This window comes from Phoenix dactylifera, chromosome 18 (genome assembly GCF_051530095.1).
Source record: "Phoenix dactylifera cultivar Ajwa chromosome 18, Ajwa_hap1_PhDact_Kaust_v1.1, whole genome shotgun sequence".
NCBI lineage: Eukaryota > Viridiplantae > Streptophyta > Magnoliopsida > Arecales > Arecaceae > Phoenix > Phoenix dactylifera.
The window spans coordinates 589,403-608,078 of NC_143207.1; the positions used below are offsets into that span (position 1 = coordinate 589,403).

At 43.3% G+C, this 18,676-nt stretch overlaps 1 protein-coding gene across 1 annotated transcript; it reads left to right on the plus strand.

The window, feature by feature from the left end:
- Window positions 1–1,691: 1,691 nt before the first annotated feature.
- Window positions 1,692–2,297, plus strand: LOC148699458 (uncharacterized). Its single transcript, XM_088714553.2, has one exon. The coding sequence runs from the start codon at window positions 1,692–1,694 to the stop codon at window positions 2,295–2,297; it is 606 nt and encodes a 201-aa protein (XP_088570679.2).
- Window positions 2,298–18,676: the final 16,379 nt, after the last annotated feature.

Here is an 18,676-nt window from a genome sequence, read left to right on the forward strand (position 1 = left end):
TAATCTCCTCTTTTATAGCCCCCCCCTTCTTCTCACGGTTTCATTCAAAATTTAAATTCAATTCTCCGCAGAGCTGATTTGCTCCAGCTGGATGACTGGATCCGGGGGATTTGAAGTTAATTCATATGGGGAAAAGCTGGATCTTGGCTTTGCGGAGGGGAGGAATCTGGAAGCTGAAGTGTTGATCGCGGAGAAGAGTTGGAAGCGAAGGCTGGATCCTTGCGGGCAGTGGGCGTGATCCGATGCTTCTTCAACGCGGAAGATGATCTGGATTTGGTGGAAGGTGAATAACGATCGATCACGCTGAGATGCACAGAGGATGTGGACGAGAAGAAGGCTGCGGACGTGCTGGGATGCGATCTGATCTTGAAACAGGGGATTTCTTTTGGCCGTGATCCGGAGGGAATGGCGTTGGATTTGCGAATCAGCTGGGAGGAAACCTTTGGGCGCGGAAGGAGTGGAGGATTGGGTTGGATGATCTGCAGATTTTTGGGAAGAGAAATCCCCTGCTTCGGGCGCTGGATTGGAGGGGAAGAATTTTTTGCTGGGAAAGTAGGCAGCCGTGAGGAGGCGGGGACGCGGGCTGATGCGGAAGACTTGCTGGGCAGATCGCGGGATGCTGGGGAGGACTGGAAGATTGATGATTTGCCAATTTTGGGAGGATTGCATCGCGGGAGGGACGCGGAGAAGGCTCGGATGCTCGAAATGGCTGCTGTGCGGAGGCGCTGGCGCAGGCGGATGAAGAGGCGGAGGAACGGGAGGCTGGCTGCACCGCGTGGAGGCTTGCGTGGAGGATCTCTTAGGCGACGCCATCTCGTGGCTGGAACGGGAGAATTGACGGGAATCTCGGCCGTAATGCACTGCGGGGGAGGGGGGGAAGAAGATGAACAGTGGAGTTTTCATTTTATATATATATATTTTTGTAACACTGTTCATATGAACAGTGTTTTCACGGGACACTGTTCATATGAACAGTGAATCGTCGATATTTAATTATTATTATTATTATTATTATTTTGTTTTAAAATTATAAATTTTATATGAAGGCAGGTAAGAAATTGGTTGGAAATTGGCTTTGGATTTGAGGTGGGTCATGATCGTTGATTTGCTTGAACTTGTTCTCGAGTCCAATGTCATTTAAATTTAATTCTTGCTGAACTGCTTCAGACCGGACTCGACAAGAATTAAAACAGGACCATGACTTAATAAAAAGAGTTAATCAAACCTTTTTCCTCATACAAAAAATAATTATCTAATCAGGACCAAAACCTGTTTAATCATAGCCTTAGCTTGATTACAACTCCATCAGGTTACTAAACCGGATCAACACAATCTTCTCCTTATACGTTTTTCTGTAGTTTTCATGAAAGATCGCAACCAAGAGAGAGACAAGTTCAGAGTCTGGTTTAAGAAAAGAATTATTTACTTCTTACCATATTTTAAATTTATTTCAACGATTATTCAATTTTATGGTAAAATACGTATTTATCAGTTTAAGAACATTGATAAGTGCTATGGAAAGATAACTAAATTATGAATTATTAAGCACTTATCAGCGACCCCGACCGAGATCCCCGCCTCGGCCGAGAACGCCCCCAGGGAGGTACGGAAACTATACTCCCCTCACCACTATTCGGGCCGAGATCCTCATGGAAATAGAAGGCCGAGGCTATCTCCGACCTCCACCACCGATGCGAGAGTCGAAAGCTCGGCAACACTTTAGAAAGTACTATCACTTTCATCAAGATCACGACCACGACACAAAGGAGTGCTTCCGACTTCGAGATGAGATTGAAGTGCTTATCCGTTATGGGACACTCAACCGATTTGTACAAAACCGGCGTGATGTAGGAGGACCAGTGGAGAACGCCGCGCCGCCTGAAGATCAAAACAATAACAAACCCATTGCTGGCACCATCAACGCCATAGGAGGGGGCTCTGCCGAAGGAAGCTTGGCTAAAGAACCTGCTGGGAAGGAAGGCCCCCTGAAGCGTCAGCGCACGACAGAAGCCTTCTCGTTCTTGGATGAAGACTTAAAAGGAGTTGAAACTCCCCATGATGATGATGTGGTCATCTCCCATGTCATAAATAAGTTTGATGTAAAACGTGTTTTAGTTGATAATGGAAGCTCTGCAAACATATTATTCTATGATGCTTTCCAAAAAATTGGAATGACGGAGGACCAGCTCCGAAGAATGAACGCTCCACTGGTCGGATTCACTAGGGAATCAGTCCCGGTTGAAGGAGTAGTTAGCCTACCTGTTACGGCCGGGCTGCCCCTAAAGAGAGTACCGTGAAGATGGACTTCCTAGTAGTCCGGGTGGCTTCAGTCTACAATACTATTCTCGGCCGACCTGGGCTCAACGCCCTCCGGGCCATAGTATCAACCTACCACCTGCTCATGCGATTTCCCACCGAACGGAGAGTCGGCGAAGCTCGAGGGGACCAAGCAACAGCCAAGCAAAGTTACATGGCGACCCTCAAAGCAAAACAACTGGCTGAAAAATCAGTCCAAATCTCGGCCTTGGCACTACCTATCGAGACCTTGGAAGTGCGGGACGAGCCTAAGAAGCAACGAGCAGAGCCCGGGAAGCTCCTACTTCAAATCCCCTTAAGAGAGGACCGCCCGGATCAAACCGTACAAGTCGGCTCCAGCCTAAGCCCCCGTGAGCGAGACCGCATGATTGAATTTCTCCAAGCCAATGCCGACGTATTCGCCTGATCGCCCACTGACATGCCAGGAATAGATCATAAAGTTATGGTTCAACAACTCCATGTGAGCCCAACTTACAAGCCCGTCAGGCAGAAAAAAATGGAGCTTTGCACCAGAACGACAGCAAGCGGCGGCTGAGAAGATAGACAAACTCCTCGAGGCTAGTTTTATCAGAGAGGTCACCTACCCGAACTGGCTCACCAACATGGTCCTCATGAAGAAAACCAATGGAAAGCGGCGCATGTGTGTGGATTACACTGATCTGAACAAAGCCTACCTGAAGGACAATTTTTCACTCCCTAGGATCGACCAGCTCGTTGATTCTACCTCGGGACACCAGTTGCTGACGTTCATGGATGCCTTCTCGGGGTACAATCAGATCCAAATGGCGTCCGAAGATGAGGAAAAGACAGCCTTTGTCACCGACAAAGGCCTCTATTGCTACAAGGTGATGCCATTCGGGTTGAAGAACGCTGGAACAACTTACCAAAGGCTGGTCAGCAAAGTCTTCAAGGACCAGATAGGCCGAAATATGGAGGTCTATGTAGACGACATGTTGGTGAAAAGCCAGACGGCCGAACATCACATAGCTGACCTCGACGAAGCATTCTCTACTCTCATGAAGTATCGGATGAAGCTTAACCCCACGAAATGTGCCTTCGGAGTCACCTCGGGCAAGTTCCTCGATTTCGTAGTAATTCAACGCGGGATCGAAGCGAACCCAGAAAAGATCCGAGCGCTGCAGGAGATGGCACCCCCAAGGACGGTCAAGGAAGTACAACGGCGCGCTGGACGAGTTGCGGCCTTGGGAAGGTTTGTCTCGAGGTCGGCAGAGCGATGTCTCTCTTTCTTCAAGATTCTCAAACGGCCAAAAAACTTTTGTGTGGACTGAAGAGTGCTAGCAAGCCTTCGAAGAACCCAGGTGTCATCTCGCCTTCCCTCCATTGCTCACAAAACCTCAGCAGGGCGAGCTTCTCTACCTATACCTTGTTGTGTCCGCGGTAGCAATGAGCTCAGTCCTAGTTCGGAAAGAAGACATCCCAGAAACTAATATAGTACACCAGTCGAATTCTGCGAGATGTAGAGCCCCGATACTCTAAATTAGAAAAAACAGTCTACGCGCTACTCATCTCGGCCTGAAGGCTCCGGCCGTACTTCCAAGCTCACACCGTGGCCGTATTAACTAACCAACCCATAAAACAAGTTTTGCAACGATCGAATCGTGCGGAAAGAATTGCAAGATGGGCGATTGAGCTTGAAAAATTTGACCTCGAGTACCGCCCGAGGCCAGCAATCAAGGCATAAGTGCTCGCCGACTTCATAGTGGAATGCACCCTCCCAAACGACCCCGAGACCGAGCTCACATCAAAGGAAGACACCTCAGAGCGGCCATGGGTCCTACATGTGGACGGTTCCTCAACCTCGGAGGGTAGTGGGGCAGGCCTCATTCTTACCAGCCCGGATGGAGTGGTCGCGGAGCAAGCTTTACGCCTCGAGTTTCCAGCCTCGAACAACGAAGCGATGTACGAGGCGCTCATTGCCGGACTGAAATTGGCGAAGGAGCTCAAGGTCGGCAGCCTAAAAATCCTCAGTGATTCCCAATTGATCATGAGCCAAATCTTAGGAGACTTTGAAGCTAGAGAGCCATCAATGCAAAAGTATCTCCAGAAGGTACGAAATATCACCTCTACGTTGAACACCTTCGACATTCAGCACATCTCCAGGACAGAGAATGCGAGGGCCGACCTGCTATCAAAGCTGGCGACTTCCCGCATGAGCGAGCTCCCGAGAACCACAACATGAGTATCTTCAAACACCAAGCACCGAGGAGCCTAAGTCGGCCCTCTGCATCGAAACTGAACCGAGCTGCATGGATGCATTTGTCGACTTCCTACAGAATGAAATCCTCCCCGATGATGAGCTCGAGGCCCGCCGAGTCAAGCGCCAAGCTTCCCGATACCTCCTGTATGAAGGCATGCTATACCGCAGGTCCTTCACATCTCCGCTCCTCAGTGTTGGGAACCCGCCCATGCCGCTGATATTTCAAAAAAAATCAGATGGCAGCGGAAGAGGCATGTGCGGGATCGACGTTCATCGCATGAACGTTGTTTCATGAACCGTTCGTAGTTAGGCAAGGATTAAAAACTTTTAAAAATAATAGAAGATCAGATCTTCACCTTGTGCGGGTAGATGATCACCGCAAATCTGAGTTCGTGGTTTAGGAAGAGGGTTCGCTTGAAGCCGTTCAAGTATCCGGCCTCTACGGGTATCCACACGAAGCAGAGATCCGATCAAAGCTCTCTAGTCTTCCCGGGGTGCTAGCTCCCTTGCAAAGACTTCTTTTGATGGCTGATTTCCTCTCTTTCTTTCAACTCTTGAATGTACTTGAGAGGAGGAAGAAGAAGGATGAAGAAGAGAAGGAGGAACGAACCCCACGCAGCCTTCTTTTCTTTTCCCTGCGTTGGAAGGAAGAAAGGAGGAGGAGGCCGCCAAGGTTCTTTTTCTTCCTCTTCTTGCTTGCGGCTGAACCAAGGGAGGAAGAGGGGTGGCCACGGCTTGGAGGAGGAGGAATCACATTCATCTAGGGCGCCGGCCCCTTGTCCTCTTTTATAGCCATCTAGGGCTCCTACAAATTAGGAGCCCTAGACAAGTTTCCAAAGAGGGGGCGCCGGCCCCCTCTCTTCATGCCGCACCAAGAGATCAAAAGAACCTCTTATGTTGCCCTAATCCTCATTAAGTAAGGTTTTGGTTGCCCTAATGTGGCTAAGCCCTAATCTAATTAGGCTTAGTCCAAGGGGAAACCAAATTGGATCCAATCTAGGTAAGTCCTAATCCAATTAGAACTTAAATCAATTTTGACTCAATTGAACTCTTCAATCCTAATCCAATTAGGAGTCTTATTGATTCATTAGATTAATAATTAATTGTGACTTAAGAAACCCTAATCCAAATTAGGACATATTTAATTTTAGTCCTAATCCAATTAGGACTCTATTTGAATCCGAAGTCCTAATCCAATTAGGATTTCTAGGAATCCTATTCTAAGTAGGAATCCAAAGATGAATTCAAAATCCTAATCTAATTAGGATTGTAGGAATCCTACTCCAAGTAGGAATCCCAGTCCTACTCCAAATAGGATTCCCAGTCCTAATCCAATTAGAACTCTAGGAATCCTACTTCAAGTAGGATTTGTGTTTTAAGTCCAATTAATCAATTCCCATTCCTTCTTCAACTTCTTATCAATCGAATTGATTATTCGTGATTCATAATCACTTTTCAACCATCGGATCGGTCAATACTTCTAATGTGTGTGACCCCATAGGTTCTATTCTGACTGGTAGTGAGATATATTGCGATCTCTATCACAATATCATTGAAAACTCCTTTCAATAGGTTGGAACGATTCCAACTCAACTCATTAGAGTTTATCGATCATCGAGACAATCCCTATGAGTCCCACCATCCACCAGTGACACCTAGCAGCATGTAGTGGCTACCCAGCAGAATAGAATGGTGAACCTCTAGGTGCAGTTATCGTGTGATACAGTCCTACTATCGTGGATCCCTACAAGACGGAGGTCATGGACAACTCGTCAAACCCCATCGTCTGTCATATGTGAAGATTTATTCGACTTAAGTTCGAGAGTGGAAAACTTTTTCTCCACTGCGCATACTGCCCCGGCCGAGGTCTTACAAACTCAGTCTTATAAATCACATAGGCTCTCTCCTTATCTATCAAGGTCGATAGATTCCTTATAGGTGCATAACCTACTCCTACAGTGAACTTACTGCAGTCAATCTACACTGCATGGACCTATATGGCTAGAGACCATGTATGTGTGCAGTCAAACTACAATAACCTCACTGTGAGTAGCCAAAGCACCGCAGGTCAAAGGACCAGTCACACTACTGCAACATCAAGCAAGTCACTGACGAGTGGATAGACATCCAAGTGACTTCTTGTATTAGTCACGCTCAGTACCCTTGTTCTTAACAAGCACCTGCACTATTACTTCAGTGTCGCTACACTGTGGACTCGAGTCTCGTCCATCCATAAGGAAAGTAATCTGTGCACTGATCTCATCGGATCGATCACCGTCGTCGTGATGATCCATCGATCAGGAGCGTTTAGAAATTAATCACTAATGATACATGGCTCAAATTTTCAACTCTTGAGAATATGAATCATCTTATTAATTCCTTGGACGATTCATAGACACAATATGAATGAAAAAGATGCCTTTTATTTATTCAATAATAATAAAGTCAAGTACAAATTATGTCCTAGAATTAATAATGTGTCAGCCAAAATTGGCTTCTAGGGCATACATCTAACAATCTCCCACTTGCACTAAAGCCAATCAGTCATATATCTTAGTCCCATCTTCTCAAGGTGGACTTCAGTCTTTTGTTGACTTAGCTGTTTAGTGAACGGGTCTGCCACGTTGTCCGCGGAGTCTACTCTCTGTACTTCGACATACTTCTTCTCAACATAGTCGCGTATGAGATGGAAGCGCCGCTCTATATGCTTGGACTTCTGATGAGACCTTGGCTCCTTAGCAAGGGCTATGGCGCCATTATTATCGTAGTAGAGTCTTATGGCATCTGATGACATTACATCCAATTCCGCAATGAATTTCTTGAACCAGAAGCCTTCCTTAGCAGCTTCGGAGGCGGCGATGTATTCAGCTTCCATAGTAGAATCAGCAATGATCGGTTGTTTGGAACTCTTCCAATTTACCGTACCACCATTGCACAAGAACACATATCCAGATGTTGACTTCCTATCATCGATATCAGTCATGAAGTCTGAATCTGTGTATCCTTCTACCTTCAACTCTGATGATCCTCCAAAAACCAAGAATAAATCTTTAGTTCTTCTCAAGTACTTAAGAATATTCTTCACAGCTGTCCAGTGTTCTTCACCTGAATTTGACTGATATCTGCTTGTGACACTCACAGCAAGAGCTATATCAGGTCGTGTATATAGCATGGCATACATGAGGCTTCCTATTGCCGATGCATAGGAAATCTTGCTCATGCGTTGAATCTCTTCAGATGTGTTGGGGCACATCTTCTTGGAGAGATGAATTCCATGCCTAAGGGGTAAGAGACCCCTCTTGGAGTTTTCCATGCTGAACCTTCTCAGCACTTCCTCTATGTACATCTTCTGTGAAAGGCCAAGCATCCTTTTAGATCTATCTCTACAGACCTTTATTCCCAAAATATAGGATGCTTCCCCAAGGTCTTTCATGGAGAATTCTTTTGACAACCAGACCTTGACCGAGGTTAGCATGGGAATATCATTCGCTATCAGGAGGACGTCGTCCACGTACAGTACGAGAAATACGACAGCGCTTCCACTAACCTTTTTGTAAACACACGGTTCCTCTTCGTTTTTGATGAAATCAAACGTTTTGATTGCGTCATCGAAACGAGTGTTCCAACTCCGAGATGCTTGCTTTAGTCCATAAATGGACCTTTGCAGCTTGCAGACCTTGTGATCTCCATAACTGAAAGTGAAACCCAAAGGCTGTTCCATGTAGATATCTTCATCAAGATGTCCATTTAGGAAAGCAGTTTTCACATCCATCTGTCAGATTTCATAATCATGAAATGCTGCAATGGCAAGCAATGTTCGGATGGATTTCAGCATGGCTACAGGTGAAAAGGTCTCCTGATAGTCAATGCCTTCGCGTTGACTATACCTTTTCGCCACCAGCCTTGCCTTAAAGGTCTCTACCTTTCCATCCGAACCTATCTTCCTTTTGTAGATCCATTTACATCCAATAGGTACAATACCTTCTGGCGGATCTACTAAGATCCAGACTTGGTTGGAATGCATGGAGTCTAATTCTGACTTCATAGCTTCTAACCATTTCTCGGAATCAATATCAGATATCGCCTCGTTGTAGGTTTTGGAATCTTGTATGTGATCCCTATCTCCCACTAGGAACATTTTCTCGGTATCCTCTTCTAGTATACCTAAGTATCTATCGGGAGGATGGGAGACCCTACTAGATCTGCGAGGTGGTTGAGGGACATCATGTACTGGCTTTGTATTAATGGGTTCGATAGGATCCATGACTCGTTGCTTTTCAGAGACTTTCTCTTCAAGCTCAATTTTTCTCCCACTGCCTCTATCAAGGATAAACTGGTTTTCTAAAAAGATGGCATGACGGCTCACAAACACATTGTGATCCTCTGAGACGTAAAAATTGTATCCTAATGACTCTTTAGGATATCCTATAAAACGAGCACTTATGGTCCTAGCCTCTAGTTTGTCCGTCTGTAGTCTCTTGACGTGGGCCGGACATCCCCAAATCTTGAGATGACCAAGACTTGGTTTCTTACCATACCATATCTCATACGGTGTGGTAGGAACAAATTTAGAGGGAACTCTATTCAGCAGATATACTGTGGTAAGTAAGGCCTCTCCCCAAAGAAACATAGGTAAATCAGTGAAGCTCATCATGGACCGGGCCATATCCAATAGAGTCCGATTTCTTCTCTCTGACACCCCGTTGAGTTGAGGTGTACCCGAAGGAGTCTATTGTGAGACTATGCCATTGTCCTTGAGATAGTCCTGAAATTCTCAACTAAGGTATTCTCCTCCTCGATCTGATCGAAGAGCCTTAAGGAGTTTTCCAGTTTGTTTTTCTACTTCATTTCTGAACTCTTTGAACTTTTCGAAAGATTCAGATTTGTGTCTCATAAGATAGATATACCCATACCGTGAATAATCATCGGTAAAGGTAATGAAGTACGAATAACGCCTCCTTGCTAGCATATCGAATGGGCCACATACATCTGTATGTACTAGGGTAAGTATTTCAGTGGTCCTCTCCCCATGTCCTACAAAGGGCAATCTAGCCATTTTTCCTTGAAGGCAGGATTCACAAACTGGATATGACTCGGAAGTCAATGAGCCGAGAAGCCCATCTTTATCCATTTTATTCATTCTATCCTCTCCAATATGGCCAAGCCTGAGGTGCCACAAATATTTTTGGTTTATCTCATCCCTGGATCTTTTGGATCCTTTGGCATTCACTACTTGCTCAGACACATTTATAGATACATCCATATGCAAATGATAGAGACTGTCAATCATAAAACCACATGCGACTATTTTATTTCTGAAATAAATAGAACAGCATTCTTTGTCAAATATAAAAACATGACCTTCCTGTGCTAGACATGAAACATAAATCAAATTTCTGCTAGCAGCAGGTACATAATAGCAGTCTCTAAGTAATAAACTAAAACCAGACGGTAGTCGCAGATGGTAGAAGCCGACAGCCACAGCAGCAACTTTTGCCCCGTTGCCAATCCGAAGGGTTATCGCACCTTCCGCCAGCCTTCTACTTTCCTTTAGACCCTGCATGGTAGTGCACAGATGAGCACTAGAACCAGAATCTATAACCCAACTAGAAGAAGAAAAAACCATTAGATTAGTTTCAATTGTGAGCAAGTCTATACCTTCTGAAGGTGTGTCATTCTTCTTGTTCTTCAGGCTCTCGAGGTATGAAGGACAGTTCCTCTTCCAGTGGCCGTCGACATTGCAGTGGAAACATTTTCCTTTGTCATTGGCCTTTTTCTTTTGAACTTCCTTCTTTGGCTTCTTGTCTTTCTTTTGCTTCTTCGCAGGCTTCTTTTTCTTCCAAGTAAACTTTCTCTTGGAACCAGAAGTCAACTTAGCAGCAAGGACATTGCCCCTTGAACCTTTCAAGGCTTCCTCAGCAGTTACCAACATATTTATCAGTTCAGTCTTAGTGCATTCAATCTTATTCATGTGGTAGTTTACTATAAACTGACCAAATGAATCAGGAAGGGATTGAAGGATCAGATCAACTTGCAATTCCTTGTGCATGTTCATACCGAGCTTCTCAAGCTCCTCAAAGTCCTTGATCATAGTCAGACCGTGATCATGGACGGACTGCCCTTCGCGCATCTTTGTCTTGAAGAGCCTCTTGGACACTTCAAAACGAGCTGTGCGACTCTGCTCACCATACAACTCTTGTAGGTGTGCTAGTATGTCCCTAGCAGTCTTGAGATTCTCATGCTGGCATTGGAGTTCATTGGACATGGATGCCATCATATAGCACTTGACTCAAATGTCATCATCCACCCACTTTTGATGCATCTGTTGCTGAACATCAGTAGGACGTGCTGGTAGTGTGGGGATATCTGAATCGAGTATATAGCCTATTTTCTCACAGTCCAAAATAATTTTGAGGTTTCTAAGCCAGTCCTTATAATTAGTTCCAGTCAATCGGTTGGTCTCAAGAATACGGGTCAAAGGGTTTGAGGCTGACATTATGATCTGCAGAGAGTAAAGATTCTAGTTAGACTTTTGTACTTGATCCTAATCTGTTCAAAGGTCTTTTAGAACAAATGTAACTCCCACTATTTTCTCGAATTCCTCACACTCCCCTCGTAGAAAAACGGAAATCCTACACGACTAGGGTTTCTAGTGGGTACTGCGGTCCCACCGATCTACATGGCACCTCACCTAACAGTTATTGGTGACACATAGATGGATGAGTGTACAACTCTTGTACAATGCTACTCAAGCATGTTGCAGTGCAACTCGGTCTCTAAGCCATGAAGACCTCACCTAACAGTTATTGGTCCCATTTTTTAGTTAAGTCAGACCCACCGTATAACCATAGGAATAAAGTCGTCATTGGGTCCTCACCTAACAGTTATTGGTGCCCAACCCCACCTTTACCCTACAACATCTCATGTCTATAGAGAGGTCCAGCCCCCTGATGCAACTTGCCCACTGTGTCCAGCCGAGACAAATCAACATTAGAAAGACCTTAGCAGCTCTACTACAGTGGAAGACCTATTGACTTAATATTGATTAATCAGGTCTTAGTGTTTGCAACTTGAGCTCTTCATAAGAGGTAATCGAACAATTGGCCAGGTAAGCAGGTGGGAGGCTCCCCTTACTCAGAGAGCAAGGTCCTAATTAAGTAACCACCTTTCATGCTTTCCTAGACACCAATTAGATCAATTAATCTAATATGACTTGCTCATGTCGGTTCACTCTCGACTTGATTGAGGAGATTTTAATTTAGGTCTCAATTGGGTTTGCTACATCACATGTAAACCTATCTACCCGACTCTCATTCACATCACATGCAAACGGCACATTGCAGGCAGTTATAATCGCAGCAATAATTAAAGCTAAACTTTAAATAGGTGATGATCATGGATTCTAGTTAGGTCGTATTACAAGCACATGCACGTCAATCGATCAACTGATCTTCAACTCCTGAATTGGTTCCAAGCCTCCTTGACTCGATCCTTTACCAACTCTTGATCCAATCGCCATCAACCGCTTAGACCCCTGTTCATCTCATGCATCATCTTCGACTTGATCGTTGACGTACATCACATCACAGAAATACAACCAGATATAAAATAAAAATAAAAATAAATTACATCCCCTTTTAGGAGGCACGCAGGCCTCTCAAAATATCAAATAAGATGCATGCAAGCATCTGAAAAATTACATGACATTACAGATCACATCGCAGGTCATTACATTTGATACCAAAAGGGTTTGAATCCTATGATCATCACCACATGCAGCAATTATAATTTTCAGATCTGAAAACTAATTGATTATCTTATGACATAGGTTGCTGATCATGCTAATCATGATTCTAAACTTTGTAATCCCATTAACAATGCAATTAGAATCATCTTTTTATCACATAAAAATCAGCATGCAAAAATCAGCACCCTAAGAAAAATCTGCATGCAGAAAATTTTCAGCATGCATGATCATTCAATTTTCAGATCTAATAAGCCTATTTATAATTAATTCTTACCTTAATCTACGAAGCCTAGGCTCTGATACCACTGTTGAAAATCCGCCCATGCCGCTGATATTTCAAAAAAAATCAGATGGCAGCGGAAGAGGCATGTGCGGGATCGACGTTCATCGCATGAACGTTGTTTCATGAACCGTTCGTAGTTAGGCAAAGATTAAAAACTTTTAAAAACAATAGAAAATCAGATCTTCACCTTGTGCGGGTAGATGATCACCGCAAATCTGAGTTCGTGGTTTAGGAAGAGGGTTCGCTTGAAGCCGTTCAAGTGTCCGGCCTCTACGGGTATCCACACGAAGCAGAGATCCGATCAAAGCTCTCTAGTCTTCCCGGGGTGCTAGCTCCCTTGCAAAGACTTCTTTTGATGGCTGATTTCCTCTCTTTCTTTCAACTCTTGAATGGTACTTGAGAGGAGGAAGAAGAAGGATGAAGAAGAGAAGGAGGAACGAACCCCACGCAGCTTTCTTTTCTTTTCCCTGCGTTGGAGGGAAGAAAGGAGAAGGAGGAGGCCGCCAAGGTTCTTTTTCTTCCTCTTCTTGCTTGCGGCTGAACCAAGGGAGGAAGAGGGGTGGCCACGGCTTGGAGGAGGAGGAATCACATTCATCTAGGGCGCCGGCCCCTTGTCCCCTTTTATAGCCATCTAGGGCTCCTACAAATTAGGAGCCCTAGACAAGTTTCCAAAGAGGGGGCGCCGGCCCCCTCTCTTCATGCCACACCAAGAGATCAAAAGAGGAGGGGCGTGAGATCCGATCAAAGCTCTCTAGTCTTTCCGGGGTGCTAGCTCCCTTGCAAAGACTTCTTTTGATGGCTGATTTCCTCTCTTTCTTTCAACTCTTGAATGTACTTGAGAGGAGGAAGAAGAAGGATGAAGAAGAGAAGGAGGAACGAACCCCACGCAGCCTTCTTTTCTTTTCCCTGCGTTGGAAGGAAGAAAGGAGGAGGAGGCCGCCAAGGTTCTTTTTCTTCCTCTTCTTGCTTGCGGCTGAACCAAGGGAGGAAGAGGGGTGGCCACGGCTTGGAGGAGGAGGAATCACATTCATCTAGGGCGCCGGCCCCTTGTCCTCTTTTATAGCCATCTAGGGCTCCTACAAATTAGGAGCCCTAGACAAGTTTCCAAAGAGGGGGCGCCGGCCCCCTCTCTTCATGCCGCACCAAGAGATCAAAAGAACCTCTTATGTTGCCCTAATCCTCATTAAGTAAGGTTTTGGTTGCCCTAATGTGGCTAAGCCCTAATCTAATTAGGCTTAGTCCAAGGGGAAACCAAATTGGATCCAATCTAGGTAAGTCCTAATCCAATTAGAACTTAAATCAATTTTGACTCAATTGAACTCTTCAATCCTAATCCAATTAGGAGTCTTATTGATTCATTAGATTAATAATTAATTGTGACTTAAGAAACCCTAATCCAAATTAGGACATATTTAATTTTAGTCCTAATCCAATTAGGACTCTATTTGAATCCGAAGTCCTAATCCAATTAGGATTTCTAGGAATCCTATTCTAAGTAGGAATCCAAAGATGAATTCAAAATCCTAATCTAATTAGGATTGTAGGAATCCTACTCCAAGTAGGAATCCCAGTCCTACTCCAAATAGGATTCCCAGTCCTAATCCAATTAGAACTCTAGGAATCCTACTTCAAGTAGGATTTGTGTTTTAAGTCCAATTAATCAATTCCCATTCCTTCTTCAACTTCTTATCAATCGAATTGATTATTCGTGATTCATAATCACTTTTCAATCATCGGATCGGTCAATACTTCTAATGTGTGTGACCCCATAGGTTCTATTCTGACTGGTAGTGAGATATATTGCGATCTCTATCACAATATCATTGAAAACTCCTTTCAATAGGTTGGAACGATTCCAACTCAACTCATTAGAGTTTATCGATCATCGAGACAATCCCTATGAGTCCCACCATCCACCAGTGACACCTAGCAGCATGTAGTGGCTACCCAGCAGAATAGAATGGTGAACCTCTAGGTGCAGTTATCGTGTGATACAGTCCTACTATCGTGGATCCCTACAAGACGGAGGTCATGGACAACTCGTCAAACCCCATCATCTGTCATATGTGAAGATTTATTCGACTTAAGTTCGAGAGTGGAAAACTTTTTCTCCACTGCGCATACTGCCCCGGCCGAGGTCTTACGAACTCAGTCTTATAAATCACATAGGCTCTCTCCTTATCTATCAAGGTCGATAGATTCCTTATAGGTGGATAACCTACTCCTACAGTGAACTTACTGCAGTCAATCTACACTGCATGGACCCATATGGCTAGAGACCATGTATGTGTGCAGTCAAACTACAATAACCTCACTGTGAGTAGCCAAAGCACCGCAGGTCAAAGGACCAGTCACACTACTGCAACATCAAGCAAGTCACTGACGAGTGGATAGACATCCAAGTGACTTCTTGTATTGGTCACGCTCAGTACCCTTGAGGATGATAGTGTTATTTTGATGATTAACAAGCAATTATCTAGAGTATGTTATAAGTTAAATCAATACTTCATTTATAAGTCCATTACTCTCAGTATATTTGTATGAATTGACATAGATATATTTCATTGTTCATTTGAATGAATCTAACATTGAGATGCAGCAAAGAGTGGATTAAGTCGACCCAAAGATTGATTGGGTCGACCCCGGCACATCAAGAAGTCATTTGGCACACTTCTGCAAAATTGGCACAGATGAACAGTGAGTTGGGTCGACCCAAGGAAAGCATGAGTCGACCCAAACACCAAGATTCTTGAAACAAAACAGAAAAATGGCTCTCTGGATTTACTGAGAGGGTCGACCCAAACAGTGGTTGAGTCGACCCAAGCTTGAGTCGACCCAAATCCTGAGAGGGTCGACCCAAAGGCAAAACAGAAAAAGAAGTCAGAAAATGGTTCTCTGGAATTACTGAGAGGGTCGACCCAAGAAGAAGTTGAGTCGACCCAAGTGAACTTTGAGTCGACCCAAAGAATGGTTGGGTCGACCCAAGGGAAGGAAGGCTGAATTTCAAGTTTCCGTGTTTTCTGAGAGGGTCGACCCAAGGAATGTTTGAGTCGACCCAAGTGAAAGTTGGGTCGACCCAAGGACAGGTTGAGCCGACCCAAACACGGGCTGAAGCATAACGGCTAGTTCTGCAGATGTACTTTTTGTCCTTCCCAAGGTCAGTAACGGCTAGTTTTTCAAATCTAACTATTGGGGCTTGTCCAAAGGATGTGGGAAGCTATTTAAAGGGGCACTATTCATCAGATAGAATAACTTTTGAAAGAGATATCAAAGAGTACACAAGAAAACAAAAGTGCCCTAATCTTCTTCATTCAAGTGCTTCATTCAAGAATCAAAGAAAGGGGTTGAGCAGATTCAAAGAGTCATCAAGAGCTCCATCCTCCCTTGAAGAGTGAAGCATCCTTGACAAAGAAGAGCAAAGCCACTTCAAAGCGATAAATACTTTCTAACTCTTCTTTGTAGTTAATATTGTTTCATTTGCTCATTTAGGAGTTTGAATCTTTCTTTTTGTTTGTCAAACTATTTGTAAAGGTTGGTTGGTGAGCCCGGAAAACCAACGAAGTAGGTTGATTGGTGAACCCGGAAAACCAATTGTAAAGGTTCGTTGGTGAGCCCGTAAAACCAACAAAGGTTTTTGGTAAACCCGAAAAACCAAACTGTAAAGGTTCGTTGGTGAGCCCGTAAAACCAACAAAGGTTTTTGGATTGTGAGCCCGGAAAACAATCCAACTGTAATCCGCGAGATTATAGTGAATTCCCAAGGGGTCGCTTGGGGAGTGGACGTAGGTGCTAAGGAGAGCACCGAACCACTATACTTTGTGTTGTTTGTGTTGTGAATTGCCTTAGCTTACTAACCATCTATTTGACTTGAGTAAGATAGTTTAAATTTAAAAGAAACCAATTCACCCCCCCCTCTTGGCTTGTCACCTTGGGCAACAAGTGGTATCAGAGCAAGGTGCTCTAATAGTACTCATTGATCTCACAATCAAGAGTTAAAGATCATGACAACCCAAGTGGGATGTTCTATGAGTGAGGGGCAATCCACAAATAGACCACCTCTATTTAGTGGCACAAACTACACATATTGGAAAGCTAGAATGAGGATATTCATTCAAGCTTCAGACTATGAACTATGGCAAATCATCACTAGAGGACCTCACACACCCACACTTAACATAGAGGGCACTATCATACCCAAACCAGAAATGGATTGAAATGAAAGTGATAGAAGATTAGCACAGTTAAATGCAAAAGCTATAAATGTACTTTACTGCTCATTAGATGTAAATGAGTTTAATAGAATATCTACTTGCACTACTGCCAAAGAAATTTGGGACAGACTTGAGGTCACACATGAAGGGACCAATCAAGTTAAGGAGTCAAAGATAAACATATTAGTACACAAGTATGAATTGTTTAAAATGGAATCTACTGAGTCCATAACTGAAATGTTTACTCGTTTTACTGACATTATAAATGGGCTTAAGAGTTTAGGAAAATCTTACTCTAATTCTGATTTGGTGCGAAAAATTCTCAGGTCTCTACCAAGAAATTGGGAGGCCAAGGTAACCGCTATTCAAGAAGCAAAGGACCTCAACACACTACAGTTAGAGGAGCTTCTAGGATCACTCATGACCCATGAGTTGACAATGAGGCAAAATTCAGAAGATGAGGTCAAGAGAAGAAAGCCCATTGCTCTAAAGACTACCACCCCTAAACAACTAACTGAATCGGAAGATTCGGATGATGATGAAGAAATCGATGAAGAAGGGATGGCTGTGCTTGGGAGAAGATTCAGAAAATTTATGAGAGGTAAGAATAGGTTCCATAAAAAGAAACCCTTCCTTAAAGGTAACTCAAGCAAAGAAAAGGGTAAGGACAAAGAAAAGGAAAAAGAAACTCCCATTTGCTATGAGTGTAACAAACCCGTTCATTATAAGATAGATTGCCCAGATTTGAAGTGGATGGCAAGAAAGCTGAAAAAGAAAAATTTCATTGCTGAATGGAGTGAAAGTGAGGAATCAAGCTCAGAGGAGGAAGATCATCAAGAGATGGCCCAAATGTGTCATATGGCCAATGACGATGAGGTAGATTCTGAACTTGACTGTGATTTTACTGTTGATGAATTACATGATGCATTCTTAGAACTCATGGAAGAACATAAGAAACTAATTAATAGAAATAAAGTTCTAAAAGAAGAAAATCAATCTCTTATCAAAGATAAGTTAAAGCTGTCACATAACTGTGAAACATTAAGTAGAAAACTTGCAAATGAAACCAAGAATCTAATTGCTGAAAATATCAAGCTAAAAGAAGATGCTGAAAAATATAAATCATTGGTAGATAAATTTACTCTTAGTTCTACCAAATTAAATTTAATTCTTGATAGCCAAAAAGCTGTATATGATAAGGCCGGTTTAGGATATAGAATGAATAGGAAACAAAAATTCTTAAAGAACATTTTTGTAAAAGCTAAAAGTGAAAATATTACTTGCTATTGCTGCAATATGTTAGGACATAGAGCATATGAATGTAACTTTAGAAAGTTCAGTCAAAACAAGTTAAGTTATAATCAAAAGATTAAATTCAAGAAAGTTTGGGTTCCAAAAGGAACATGGAGTACTAACCCTAAAGGACCCAACTTAGTTTGGGTACCTAAAGTTTCTTCTTGATCTTGATTGCAGGTGTGTCTTGCAGTTGATAAAGTGGAAAAACGATGGTATCTAGATAGCGGCTGTTCAAGACACATGACCGGTGACGAAGATCAATTTGTCACCTTGGAATCAAAGAAGGGTGGAGTAGTAACCTATGGAGACAATGGTAAAGGGCATATCATTGGAAAGGGTAAAATTTTCATTGCTCCATCTATTTTTGTAGAAAATGTCTTATTAGTTAAGGGTTTGAAACATAACCTTCTTAGCATAAGTCAATTTTGTGATAAAGAGTTTAAAGTTACATTTGAAGCATCTGTATGCATAATCACTAATCCTAAAGATAATAGCATTGTACTTGTAGGACAAAGGCAAAGAAATATTTACTTAGTAGATCTTCATGAGTTAGGCAAGAAAAATGGTTTATGCTTAATTACTAATGAAGAAAAGAAAAATGAAACT